We start from the raw sequence: 14,479 nt of genomic DNA, 5'->3' as shown, positions 1-14,479 counted from the left end.
GAATGGGCACCATTCACCCATTCATCCTTATCAGAACCCACAATCCACTCTCCCAGAACTGTCTGCCCAAAGCCCGGCGCTTCAGGACGTTGCTTCAACATGCTTACCAGCGCTTGGGGCAATGGAGGGTAATGGGGGAGGGGTCACACAGATCCAGTAACATTTTAATCCCTCTCGTTGGCACACAGTCCTGGAAGACCCCCACCCACCCTGCGGATGGTTACTCTCTTCACTGTTTTTATTCGATTTTAGACAGGCCTGGATCGAATTCTACAGAGTTACCGCCCAGCGAATTACTCTGCTGAACACTTTCCTCAGCGTTCAACACTCCTGGTTGACTGGAAAATTAAAATTCCCGTTTCGATTTTAGACCGGGGCGCTGTGGTCTCTCAGGTTTACTCAGGGTGTCCCGTCCAGGGAGAAGTGGCGGGGGTGGGGTGGAGGACTGAGAGGGTCAACTGCTCATCTGGAAACCTGAGGCTGATTGGACTGGTCACTTCAAGAGTGGTGACCAGAGCATGAAGTGGCAACGCCTGTGGTGTTAAGGATTTTGTTACGGACGGGTGTGTGTGTTTGCGTGCGCGCGCGCATGTGTAGTATGTGCATTTTCTGTGTGTTAAAAGTGGTCAGTGTGTGTGTGTTGTATGTATTGCGTGTGTTGTGTGCGTGTGATTTGTGTTTTTGAGCGTGTAATGTTTGTTTTATGTGTGTTTCGTGGGTAAATTGTGTGTGTTTTGTGGGTATTGTGTTTTGTGCTTGTGTATTTTGTATGTTCGTGCATTTGTGTGTGTGTGTTGTGTGTTGTATGTTTTGTTTTCGTGTTGTGTTTTGTGCTTGTGTGCTTTGTGTGTGTGTATATTTTGTGTGTGTGTGTTTGTGTGAATAGTTTGCGTGTGTTTTGTGTGTGCGTCTGTGTGTATATTTTGTGTGTGTATATTTTGTGTGTGCTTTGTATGTATATTTTGTGTTTGTGTGAATAGTTTGCGTGTGTTTTGTGTGCGTCTGTGTGTATATTTTGTGTGTGTGTGTTTGTGTGTATATTTTGTGTGAATAGTTTGTGTGTGTTTTGTGAGTATATTTTGTGTGCGCGTGCGTTTTGTGTGTGTATATTTTGTGTGTGTTTTGTGTGCGTGTGTTTGTGTGTATATTTTGTGTGTGTGTGTATTTTGTGTGTATAGTTTGTGTGTGTGTTATGTGTTTATTTTGTGTGTGTGTTTGTGTGTATATTTTGTGTGTTTGTGTGTATATTTTGTGTGTGTGTTTTGTGTGCATATTTTGTGTGTATATTTTGTAAGTGCGCTTTGTGTATTACGGGAAAGAACCAGGGTCAGCTAAAAGGCATGTCACAGATTCTCCTGGGACTCCTCATGCTGAATATTCATGAGGCCAGAATGTGAAATGATAACACAAAAGTCGTATATATTCATTAATACTGGGAAGCAGAGGGCTGTAAATCCATTAGTCACAACTTGCCTCGAGGCGCTTTAGTTGTTAGGAAATAGAGCCGGAATCCTCCCCAGGATTTGGGAAGGCGGGGTGGGGGGAGGGGGGGGGGGGCGGAGGGACATGAATGGAATGGGATTTTAACATGCCGAGTGACTCAATTTCACCACTTTAGTATAAATAATTCAAACTACTGGACGTTTGATGTCCGCATGACTCAATTTTCCCAGAGATTTATAACTCAGCCACCATGAATAGTTAACAAAGCTCACAGATATCTGAACACTTATTATTATTGAAGAAACTGTAGTTTAAAACAAATCATTGCAGTGTTAATGTAAGCCTGCCTGTGACACTAAGAAAGATTATTATTAAAATCAACCCTCGTGTCTGTTTTCCCTTTAATTCTGATCTCTCTGGGTTATTTTGTCATCACTGTGGATCAAACCCAAGGTGCTCCTTCGAGGGAGCAAATACTTGGCGGAAGAAGTGACCGGGGGGCGGGTGGAGATGAGAGTTATTATCCGACAGAATCAGAATGGGGGAGTTTTCCCTGCGTCTCCCTGGAGTCTCGGCCAGGGCAAAGTTTGATGCTCCAGGATTTTCTTTTTCTGGAAACCGATTGCAGCCACTCCCTCAACCTGGTGGCAACGGAGCAGTCTCTCCCACCTAACTGTTATATTAATAGGATTGCTGAAAAATACATCCACTTCCTTTTTAAGCATCTGAAGCCTTGACGTATTTCTGTAATCCTGACGCGGTGAAATGGGTTGGGAGGGGGGGGGGGGGCGCTGAAATCCATCGCCAAATAAGGCTGCTAAAATTAAACTTCAAAGCACGGGGGGGGGGGGGGGGTTGCTATTCGCTGGATATGCCCCCCCCCCCCCCTGGATATGCCCCCCCTATCCTCCTCCTCTTCCCTCCTGGCTCTCCCTCCCTCCACTGGGACCCCCCAGTAAAGACACGGGATGTTTAATGTCAATCTGATTTGACATGGAGCAATTAAACTGGGATTCCAGCCCTGCCTGACGTGGCGGTGTGAGGCTCTATATAAACCCTGCCTGCGCGCTGTGCACCAGCCTCAGTTACCGTGGACAGCGCCCTGGTGCTGAAGTTGCTCTTGTGAAAAAGCCTGGCCCTGCCTCCTCCTCTTCCTTCTCCCCCTCCCTCCGGCGCCAGAACCGTATCACCCCCCCCCCCCCCCCCCCCCCACCCCTCTTCCTTCCCCCCCGCTTCCAGCACCATGTCCCGCGGAACCGTGAGCGGATTCCTCGCCCTCTCCTTCATCCTGGGCGAAGCAGCCGCCCAAGAGTTCGCCCAGACGCGGTTCATCTGCACCTCCATCCCGCTCGACATGGACCCCATGTGCTCGGCCCCGATGCAGAACAGCGGCCCGGTGGACGACATCAAGGGGACCATCCTCCAGCTGCGGGAGACCATCCTGCAGCAGAGGGAGACCATCATGAACCAGAAGGAGACGATCAGGGAGCTCACCGCCAAGCTCAGCAGATGCGAGAGTCAGAGTGTGTCAGAGCCCTCGGTGAGTGAGCACAGCGAGCGGTCAGGGGGCTGTAGAAATCCTCCGGGGAGATCTCCCTCTAACCCAAGCGGACACATTAAATCAACGTGGACACACTTTACAGTCACTCAAAACACACCTGGACAATTTAGAGGTAAATGCAAGTAGCTACAGAACTTCCAAAGCATCGTCAAACTAGATGAGGACCAAACTCACCATGGAGATGACCCAATCGAGCATTGGTACAATCACCGATTGGAATCGATTTGAGGTCCCCCCCCCCTTAGCAAATAGATAGGACTTTCGAAACAAAAACTAACCGAATCCCCGCAAAATGTTTGTCCAGGTTAGAGGGAGTGAATTTGGAGTTGTTTATCTAAAGTGGAAGTTCCCATTCCTTATTGACACAGGTCTTGTGCACATGAGTAATACCAGAAATAGCTGCTTTTCAGATGAAAGCCGCTCTGTTGGGGCTGTCTTGACTGTTTTGTTAGTGCAATGCAGCTGGACGTCACTCTGTAACAAGCTTCTGATACCTCTGTGTGTGTCTGTGTGTGTGTGTGTCTCTGTGTGTGTCTGTGTGTTTTTGTTGTGTTCTCGGTGATGGCAACAGCAGTACAACCGAGGCAATGTCTCCGGGCAGACAAATAGCCTGAAAGATCTCCTGCAGAACAAAATCGAAGATCTAGAGAAGCAGGTCCTGTCCAGGGTCAACAGTCTGGAGGAGACCAAAAACGCGGCGAGGAACGATTCGACGGAAAACAGGGGCAAGATTGAGAACGCTCTGAACTCCCTCCATCAGAGGATTAGTGATTTGGAAAAAGGTAGGCTGCTGCTGAGCAGACTCTGAACTTCACCAACACCGGCGCTGCGAGTTACATCCTTTGTAAAGAAACGGATAGAACTCCCCAGTCTAGATTGGAAATGTTATATTTTAGCAGTTTTCCAATTTGTAGGACGGGACTGGGACGCGGGGAGGTGAAGGGGGAGCGGGGTAGGCAGGTTTCCCTGCGGACAGTGCAGGCTGTGGAGGACAGCGCAGATTGTGGGGGACAGGGCAGGCTGTAGAGGACAGGGCAGGACCCCTGTGGACAGTGCAGGTTGTGGGGGACAGGGCAGGCTGTGGGGGGGGGGGGGGGAACAGGGCAGGCTCCCCTGTGGACAGGACAGGCTGTGTGGGGGACAGGACAGGCTGTGTGGGGGACAGGACAGGCTGTGGGGGACAGGACAGTCTGTGGAGAGAGGGCAGGCTCCCCTGTGGACAGGACAGGCTGTGAGGACAGAGCAGGCTGTGGGGACAGGGCAGGCTGTGGGTGACAGGGCAGGCTGTGTGGAGACAGGGCAGGCTGTGGGGACAGCGCAGGCTGTGGAGACAGGGCAGGCTGTGTGGGGACAGGACAGGCTATGTGGGGACAGGGCAGGCTGTGTGGGGCACAGGGCAGGCTGTGTGGGGGACAGGACAGGCTGTGTGGGGACAGGGCAGGCTTCCCTGTGGACAGGAGAGGCTGTGAGGACAGGACAGACTGTGTGGGGGACAGGGCAGGCTCTGGGGACAGGACAGACTGTGTGGACAGGGCAGGCTGTGTGGGGACAGGACAGGCTGTGTGGGGACAGGGCAGGCTGTGTGGGGGACAGGGCAGGCTGTGTGGGGGACAGGACAGGCTGTGTGGGGACAGGGCAGGCTTCCCTGTGGACAGGAAAGACTGTGAGGACAGGACAGACTGTGTGGGGGACAGGGCAGGCTGTGTGGGGACTGGACAGACTGTGTGGGGACAGGGCAGGCTGTGTGGGGACAGGGCAGGCTGTGGGGGACAGGGCAGGCTGTGTGGGGACAGGGCAGGCTGTGTGGGGACAGGACAGACTGTTTGGAGACAGGGCAGGCTGTGTGGGGCACAGGGCAGGCTGTGTGGGGACAGGACAGGCTGTGTGGGGCACAGGGCAAGCTGTGTGGGGACAGTGCAGGCTGTGGGGGACAGGACAGACTGTGTGGAGACAGGGCAGGCTGTGTGGGGACAGGACAGACTGTTTGGAGACAGGGCAGGCTGTGTGGGGCACAGGGCAGGCTGTGTGGGGACAGGACAGGCTGTGTGGGGACAGGGCAGGCTGTGTGGGGCACAGGGCAGGCTGTGTGGGGGACAGGACAGGCTGTGTGGGGACAGGGCAGGGTTCCCTGTGGACAGGAGAGGCTGTGAGGACAGGACAGACTGTGTGGGGGACAGGGCAGGCTGTGTGGGGACAGGACAGGCTGTGTGGGGCACAGGGCAGGCTGTGTGGGGGACAGGACAGGCTGTGTGGGGACAGGGCATGCTGTGTGGGGACTGGACAGACTGTGTGGGGACAGGGCAGGCTGTGTGGGGACAGGGCAGGCTGTGGGGGACTGGGCAGGCTGTGTGGGGACAGGGCAGGCTGTGTGGGGACAGGACAGACTGTGTGGAGACAGGACAGGCTGTGTGGGGCACAGGGCAGGCTGTGTGGGGGACAGGACAGGCTGTGTGGGGGACAGGACAGGCTGTGTGGGGACAGGGCAGGGTTCCCTGTGGACAGGAGAGGCTGTGAGGACAGGACAGACTGTGTGGGGGACAGGACAGGCTGTGTGAGGACAGGACAGACTGTGTGGGGGACAGGGCAGGCTGTGTGGGGACAGGACAGACTGTGTGGGGACAGGGCAGGCTGTGTGGGGACAGGGCAGGCTGTGTGTGGACAGGACAGACTGTGGGGGGACAGGACAGACTGTGTGGGGACAGGGCAGGCTGTGTGTGGACAGGACAGACTGTGGGGGACAGGACAGACAGTGTGGGGACAGGGCAGGCTGTGTGGGGACAGGGCAGGCTGTGTGGGGACAGGGCAGGCTGTGTGGGGACAGGACAGACTGTGTGGGGACAGGGCAGGCTGTGTGGGGACAGGGCAGGCTGTGTGGGGGCAGTGCAGGCTGTGTGGGGACAGGGCAGGCTGTGGGGGACAGGTGAGATTGTGTGGGGACAGGGCAGGCTGTGTGGGGACAGGACAGGCTGTGTGGGGACAGGACAGGCTGTGGGGGACAGGGCAGGCTGTGTGGGGACAGGGCAGGCTGTGTGGGGACAGGGCAGGCTGTGTGGGGACAGGCCAGGCTGTGTGGGGACAGGGCAGGCTGTGTGGGGACAGGCCAGGCTGTGGGGGACAGGGCAGGCTGTGTGGGGACAGGACAGGCTGTGTGGGGACAGGACAGGCTGTGGGGGACAGGACAGGCTGTGTGGGGACAGGGCAGGCTGTGGGGGACAGGGCAGGCTGTGTGGGGACAGAGCAGGCTGTGGGGGACAGGACAGGCTGTGTGGGGACAGGGCAGACTGTGTGGGGACAGGACAGGCTGTGGGGGACAGGGCAGGCTGTGTGGGGACAGGACAGACTGTGTGGGGACAGGACAGGCTGTGTGGGGACAGGACAGGCTGTGGGGGACAGGGCAGGCTGTGTGGGGACAGGACAGACTGTGTGGAGACAGGGCAGGCTGCGTGGGGACAGGACAGACTGTGTGGGGACAGGACAGGCTGTGTGGGGACAGGGCAGACTGTGTGGGGACAGGGCATGCTGTGTGGGGACAGGGCAGGCTGTGTGGGGACAGGGCAGGCTGTGTGGGGACAGGGCATGCTGTGGGGGACAGGGCAGACTGTGTGGGGACAGGACAGACTGTGTGGAGACAGGGCAGGCTGTGTGGGGACAGGGCATGCTGTGTGGGGACAGGGCAGGCTGTGTGGGGACAGGGCATGCTGTGGGGACAGGACAGGCTGTGTGGGGACAGGACAGGCTGTGTGGGGACAGGACAGGCTGTGTGGGGACAGGGCATGCTGTGGGGGACAGGACAGGCTGTGTGGGGACAGGACAGGCTGTGTGGGGACAGGGCATGCTGTGGGGACAGGACAGGCTGTGTGGGGACAGGGCAGGCTGTGTGGGGACAGGACAGGCTGTGTGGGGACAGGGCATGCTGTGGGGACAGGACAGGCTGTGTGGGGACAGGGCAGGCTGTGTGGGGACAGGACAGGCTGTGTGGGGACAGGGCAGGCTGTGTGGGGACAGGGCATGCTGTGGGGACAGGACAGGCTGTGTGGGGACAGGGCAGGCTGTGTGGGGACAGGACAGGCTGTGTGGGGACAGGGCATGCTGTGGGGACAGGACAGGCTGTGTGGGGACAGGGCAGGCTGTGTGGGGACAGGACAGGCTGTGTGGGGACAGGGCAGGCTGTGTGGGGACAGGGCATGCTGTGGGGACAGGACAGGCTGTGTGGGGACAGGGCAGACTGTGTGGGGACAGGGCATGCTGTGGGGACAGGACAGGCTGTGTGGGGACAGGGCAGGCTGTGTGGGGACAGGACAGGCTGTGTGGGGACAGGACCGTCCGTCCCGCTCTCCATTAATATCAAACAGTCGCTGCAAACCTGCCACTCCTCTGCAGTTTGGTAGAGATTGCAGAATTGTAAAAACAGCCCCCCCCCCCTCCCCCGGCAATGACAGTGCAGAAATGCTGCCCCCCCCCCCCCCCCCCCCCCCCCACTAACACCTTTCTCACAATGCCACAGTCTATGTTTAGCCCCTTGGCCGCAATCCGGCTTCTTGTGGGGGCAGGATTAGGGGGAGTGAAAGCCGGAGCAGCAGGACTGTCTATAGATAGCGCATTACGGCAGCGCTCCGGCACACGGAAGCAGTCAGTTTGAGAAAACTTCATCAGGATGGTGGGTTAGAGACCTCCCCCTCGGAGCTGCTGCATTGTGAATTGCGCAGAGCCTCTTCTCCTAACAGGGACGGGGGGGGGGGGGAGCTCAAAGTGTCCCAGGACGCCGCTCACATGACTGGGATTATACTGCGGGATGCCTGGATGGGAAGGAATGTGGAGAGGCGGTGATAGAAGAACCGAGGATTATCCAGCATTGGAACAGTGCAGTAGAAGCCAGCAGAACTCTCATTCCTTTCACAGAGCAGGCAGCCAGAGTCTGGGGATAGGCACTGTTTCAGATATACATTCCACTTCAATAGCGTACCCGCCATAAAGGTGATCCCAACCCAACAGGCTCACATCACAGCCGCTTCTGATATTCTCCCCCTCTCCTGTTACCATTTTTTTTTAAACAGGGCAAAGAAATTCGAGACCGACAGATAAATTCCAGATAACCTTCCCTCTAAGGACCAACTACATGTACGCCAAGGTGAAGAAGAGCCTGCCTGAGATGTACGCCATGACCGTGTGCATGTGGCTCAAATCCAACGCCTCCCCCGGGGTTGGGACCCCCTTCTCCTACGCTGTGCCGGGCCAGGCGAACGAGCTGGTCCTCATCGAGTGGGGCAGCAACCCAATGGAGATTCTGATCAATGACAAGGTAACGGGGCTCCCTGCCCAGGAGGATGCAGCACCTTCCTTTCGCTGGAGGCATTCAGCTCATGGGCAACACATCACAGAAAGTGGGCTATTCGGCCCTGAGGGGCTGGCCCGTCCTGCCATTGAATCTCGGTTGACCCGTGTTGGACAAATGTGGGCCCTGAATGCCCACTGGGCCGATGCTGGGACTGTGATTTTTGGTGCAGCCTCACTGGAGTAGAATTAATACTGGTGATTTCATGCACACAGACCCGCAATTCTAATGTAGAACATCTTAATGTAAAACATGTTCTTATGTACCTCTTATCTGGACGTTTGCAGCACTTTCTAAACAATATGGGACAGCTAGCCCCACAGATATGCAGGTCTACATTTGCAATGCTTGGGCAGGGGGCTGGGCTATAAGGTTAACGAGGCTTCATTTTAATCTCTCCCCCCCCCAATGGGGAGCAATGCAATGGCAGCAGCAATTGAAGCTACATAGGCTGTTTAGCACAGGGCTAAATCGCTGGCTTTGGAAGCAGACCAAGGCAGGCCAGAGCACGGTTCAATTCCTGTAATAGCCTCCCCGAACAGGCGCCGGAATATGGCGACTAGGGGATTTTCACAGTAACTTCATTTGAAGCCTACTTGTGACAATAAGCAATTTTCATTTCATTTTTTCATTTCATATGGCGGATCATACATTATGGAGGTAAACACATTAACATTTTATTTTTCACAGGTAGCAAAGCTCCCCTTTGTCATCAATGACGGGAAGTGGCACCACATCTGTGTCACCTGGTCCACAAGAGATGGCGTTTGGGAGGCTTATCAAGACGGACTGAAGAGGGGCAGTGGTGAAAATCTAGCACCATGGCATCCCATTAAGCCGGGTGGAATCATGGTTTTGGGCCAAGAACAGGTAGACATCAAAATACCTTCTGAATGCAGTCGGGCATTGGCATAAAGGTGTTGGGTTTTGCACTGTCGTTTGGTGCAAATATCCTTCCGACCTCAATGTTAATCCAACAGCAGAGGACGGTCAGCACCATGGAAAGCGCCAGAAAATGGCAATAGGCTCCAACTGGTAAAGGCCGGGGAGGATGAGCAGGAACAGCAGTGGTTAACTCGACACTGAGTGAACCTGCTCACCCAGCACGGCAAATTCACAGAGAGCTGAGAGCGCCCCAAGCGGCCCCATGCTGTCTGAATCACACAACATGGCATGTCTGTGTCCTTCCTCCCGTTAACCAAAATAAACTCAATCAACCGAACTGTTGGATAAATTAAAAATGCAGTTCCCTAAAGGTGTACCGCATCCAAGTGAACTAAATCTCAAAGGAAACTTAAAACATCAAAATACAAAATGTGATTAAAGCGCACGTCAGTCCCCGCGGTGCCAACCGGGCACGAAATGCCTCGATGGTGCCGCAGACACCGTGTGCTCCGGTGCCAAGGCTCCTAGCAGTGAACATAATCACAGCAGAGGGCAGACAGTTGGGGCTGATGGCTCCCCAGCCCCAGCCACCCCCTGATGCGATGTGTGTGTGTAAACACTATCCACATATTATGTGTCGGCCAGTAAAATCGATGTAAATGCTGATCCTGATCACATTTTTGTATTCATGGTATTGCCCCATGTAATATTTCAAGAAGATTAATTAATGGAGATGACCCGTCTCCCCCCACCCCAAGCATTGTTTGAAAGGTGTGGAGGATCAAATACCAATCACACTGCAAACCCAGGCATGTTTGAGCGCTTTGAAAATTTAGACACCCTTTTGCTCTTCTATCCCTCCTTCTTTGAGAGTGACCTTGAAATCCTGCCCAGTGTACCTGTGTACCTCTCCCCACCCCTCCTGCCCCCCCCCCCCTTCGTTACTGTAGCTGAGGAAATGCAGTTGTGTAGTGTAGAAAGACTTGCTCTATTGTCTTATTCCACCGTGAGATAAATGATAAACATTTATCATTTTATCAGTTTGCATGGAAAATTGATGGATATTTATTATTTCCTGGGACCTGGCTGGCACTGGGCAAGAGCTGCATTTGTTGCCCACCTCGATTTTCCCTTAAACTGAGTGGGCTCCTTAGACTATTTCAGAAGGCGGTGAAGAGTTTAGCTGAAGGTGGCAGATGTCCTCCCCTAAAGTGAACCAGATGGATATTTTTTTCTCTATATAAGAACATAAGAACATAAGAACTAGGAGCAGGAGTAGGCCATCTGGCCCCTCGAGCCTGCTCCACCATTCAATGAGATCATGGCTGATCTTTTGTGGACTCAGCTCCACTTTCCAGCCCGAACACCATAACCCTTAATCCCTTTATTCTTCAAAAAACTATCTATCTTTATCTTAAAAACATTTAATGAAGAAGCCTCTACTGCTTCACTGGGCAAGGAATTCCATAGATTCACAACCCTTTGGGTGAAGAAGTTCCTCCTAAACTCAGTCCTAAATCTACTTCCCCTTATTTTGAGGCTATGCCCCCTAGTTCTGCTTTCACCCGCCAGTGGAAACAACCTTCCCGCATCTATCCTATCTATTCCCTTCATAATTTTATATGTTTCTATAAGATCCCCCCTCATCCTTCTAAATTCCAACGAGTACAGTCCCAGTCTACTCAACCTCTCCTCGTAATCCAACCCCTTCAGCTCTGGGATTAACCTAGTGAATCTCCTCTGCACACCCTCCAGTGCCAGTACGTCCTTTCTCAAGTAAGGAGACCAAAACTGAACACAATACTCCAGGTGTGGCCTCACTAACACCTTATACAATTGCAGCAGAACCTCCCTCGTCTTAAACTCCATCCCTCTAGCAATGAAGGACAAAATTCCATTTGCCTTCAACAGGGGGCGATAGTTTAATTGCGCCATTACTGAGACTTTGTTGCAATTTCAGATCGTTTTACTTTTAATTAATCAATCACATTCAAATTAGACCCGTTGCCACCCTCGCCCCTAGGACCATTGAGCGACATTGGCACCATGTTACCATCTCCCCAGTATTGTGACATGAAAGGCCCAACGCTTGCGGCGACTGCCATTCATTGTAAAGTATTGAACTGTACATGGTGGCTGGGGATGGCATAGGAAGATTAACATCTCAACAGTATACGTACTACACCACAGAATTCACAGTGCAGAAGGAGGCCATTTGGCCCATCAAGTCTGCACCGGCCGTTGGAAAGAGCACCTTACCCAAGCCCACACCTCCACCCTATCCCCGTAACCCAGTAACCCCACCCAAACATTTTGGACACTAAGGGCAATTTAGTGGTTTCCTCCCACAGTCCAAAGACGTGCAGGTTAGGTGGATTGGCCATGATAAATTGCCCTTAGTGACCAAAATGGTTAGGAGGGGTTATTGGGTTACGGGGATAGGGTGGAAGTGAGAACTTAAGTGGGTCGGTGCAGACTCGATGGGCCGAATGGCCTCCTTCTGCATTGTATGTTCTATGTTCTAAGCTTGGCTAATCCACCCACCCTGCACATTGTTGAACTTGTGGGAGGAAATGGGAGCACCCAGAGGAAACCCACGCAGACACGGGGAGAACGTGCAGACTCCGCACAGACAGTGACCCAGCGGGGAATCGAACCTGGGACCCTGGAGCTGTGAAGCAACAGTGCTAACCACTGTGCTACCGTGCTACTGTGTTACCATGTGAGGTGTGGATGGAGGGTCAGCCACCCAGTGGGGAAGGGGATTAAGCGGACTGTCTGGTGCTGTCTGCCTGGGGTTAGCCCTCTCAGGGGCAGTCAGCAGAGAGACAGAGATTGGCACACACACACATTGGGGGCAGCACGGTACCACAGTGGTTAGCACTGTTGCTTCACAGCTCCAGGGTCCCAGGTTCGATTCCCCGCTGGGTCACTGCCTGTGTGGAGTCTGCACTTTCTCCCCGTGTGTGCGTGGGTTTCCTCCGGGTGCTCCGATTTCCTCCCAGAGTCCAAAGATGTGCAGGTTACGTGGATTGGCCATGCTAAATTGCCCTTAGTATCCAAAAAAAAGGTTGGGTGGGGCTACAGGGATAGGTTGGAGGTATGGGCTTAGGTAGGGTGCTCTTTCCAAGGGCGGATGCAGACTCGAATGGGCCGAATGGCCTCCTTCTGCATTGTAAATTCTATGAAACAGGCAGAGGCAGCATTTCCCAGTCACTGAAATTGTCATTTTGCCTCCCTCTGAATCAGGATACATTAGGAGGCGGGTTCGACGCCACACAGGCCTTTGTGGGCGAGATGTCCCACTTCCACATGTGGGACAGAGTCCTAACTCCGGGGGAGGTCTACAGCTTGGCCAACTGCAGCGCCAAGACCCTGGTGGGCAATGTCATTGCATGGACCGAAGCTAACGTCGACATCTACGGCGGCGCCACCAAGTGGACATTCGAAGCGTGCCGCCAGGTTAACTAAACCACCCAAAAGGGGGGGACGGACTGACTCCCGGTATCTTGTGCGGCTCCAAAATATCAAATTTCTTTTTCTTTTCAAGGAACAAACAAAAACTTAGAAGAACTCTGTGCAAAAAAAAAAAGTTACTGATGTGTTCGTAAAAATATCTTTGTCACGACAACGGGATCACACTTCTCAGGCGTAATAAAAAAATGTATAGAGGGAGCATCAGGGCATCCTCTTCAATCACCTTCAACTTGACAAGCCGAGCAGTACCTTAGGAAAGCCGAGTGCTCTGATGGAGTGTTTACTTGATGCCAATTAGCCCGAGTGCCTGTGGCAGCCGACAAATGCAACGAGGTTTTCCCTTTTGCATATCCAAAAGCGAAGAAAAAAAAGGAGATAAACACGTTATTCCAGATAATTGCGTTGTAGGGACACGTCTTGTTAAAAAAAACATTAAAATAAAGCTATCCGATCGCTGTATGCTACCGCTGCAAAAAAAAAATACACACAAGTACTAACGACTGAAGACACATTGGCGAACTGAAGGTGTAGAATAATGTGGGTGCTTTGATGAAAAAAAAAGTCCATCGTCTCACATCACAGGCTTACGGCATGGCGACTTATATTGTGTGTGTTTATTTTCTAATCCATTCTGGACGGCAGTCCACCAGACTGCAGGAGGCTGCCTGAGAGACAGAGGGAGAATAACAGTAACTTTGCGCCCTCTAGTGAAAAGGATTATTTTTTCTCAAAGGAAATTTTGCAAACGAAACATTTTTATTGAATTTGATGCCCGAGTGAGGACGACTTCCCCCCCCCCCCCACCCCCCAAAAAAAATATTTAGACGACCTTCAATTCAAATATTTCTTTTTTTTTGGTTGTCAGACATTGCAAGCGAAATAAAGTATTTATAAATGTATATAGTGTACAGTACGAGGAAGTTATATGTACCATAGACTGTCACATTCGAACCAAAGTTGTAAATATTCCGACTCCAGCTCCCCCCTCTCCCATACTACCAGTCAATCTCACTTCTGAAGAGTGTAACGATTAGACACTTACATTATACGACCATTTCTTAAAAAAAAAGCGCTATGTTTTTATGTCATTAATGCTTTTTTCATTTAATGCAAATGTGACATGTACTGTCAATTTTATTTTTACACAATAAAGAAAATGATAGATCACTGGCATCAATCACGGTCGTTTTTATTTTATTGCGGCAAAGGTAATTCATGATCTGCAAAGTTTGGCGTGGAGGCGGCCTGCTGCCAATGCATCAGGCGGAACTGTCCTGACTTTAGACCAGGGAGAACGTCCCCTGCATGACTATCGGTGACCTGTGCCGCCCAGTGTTTACACTGTGACAGGAAGCTGGCGTGGTGGGCAATTGTCCAGGAATAATGTTCGGTGCGCAATAAATGTTGGGGGGGGGGGGGGGGGTCGGGGGCAAATTTGTCATTTGGCAGCGAGAACCACCCCGCGGTGCAGAACAAGTCGATTAATTGCAGATTATCAGGACACAATCACAGACTGAAGAGACGATCCTTTAAAACAGAGACGAGGAGGAATTTCTGCAGCCAGCGGGTGGTGAATCTGTGGAACTCTTCGCCGCAGAAGTATGCGGAGGCCAATTCACTGAGTGTCTTTAAGACAGAGATAGATAGGTTCCTGATCAATAAGGGGATCAGGGGTTATGGGGAGAAGGCAGGAGAATGGGGATGAGAAAAATATCAGCCATAATTGAATGGCGGAGCAGACTCGATGGGTCGAGTGGCCTAATTCTGCTCCTACGTCTTAT

General features: G+C 52.6%; 1 protein-coding gene across 2 annotated transcripts; it reads left to right on the top strand.

Annotated features, from left to right (window-relative positions):
• Positions 1-2,642: 2,642 nt before the first annotated feature.
• Positions 2,643-13,865, top strand: nptx1l (neuronal pentraxin 1 like). 2 transcript variants are annotated; one of them, XM_072483618.1, is made up of 5 exons: positions 2,643-2,983; positions 3,579-3,786; positions 8,059-8,303; positions 9,027-9,206; positions 12,471-13,865. In XM_072483618.1, the coding sequence occupies exons 1-5, from the start codon at positions 2,687-2,689 to the stop codon at positions 12,690-12,692; spliced, it is 1,152 nt and encodes a 383-aa protein (XP_072339719.1). In that variant the 5' UTR covers positions 2,643-2,686; the 3' UTR covers positions 12,693-13,865. The 2 variants fall into 2 exon arrangements, with proteins under 2 accessions (XP_072339719.1, XP_072339718.1); XM_072483617.1 differs by having other exon boundaries at positions 2,644-2,983; positions 3,576-3,786.
• The last annotated feature ends 614 nt before the right edge of the window (positions 13,866-14,479 follow it).

This window comes from Scyliorhinus torazame, chromosome 18, assembly GCF_047496885.1.
Source record: "Scyliorhinus torazame isolate Kashiwa2021f chromosome 18, sScyTor2.1, whole genome shotgun sequence".
NCBI lineage: Eukaryota > Metazoa > Chordata > Chondrichthyes > Carcharhiniformes > Scyliorhinidae > Scyliorhinus > Scyliorhinus torazame.
Note: the sequence above shows the minus strand (reverse complement) of the source record. Positions and strands in the feature narration are given on the sequence as shown.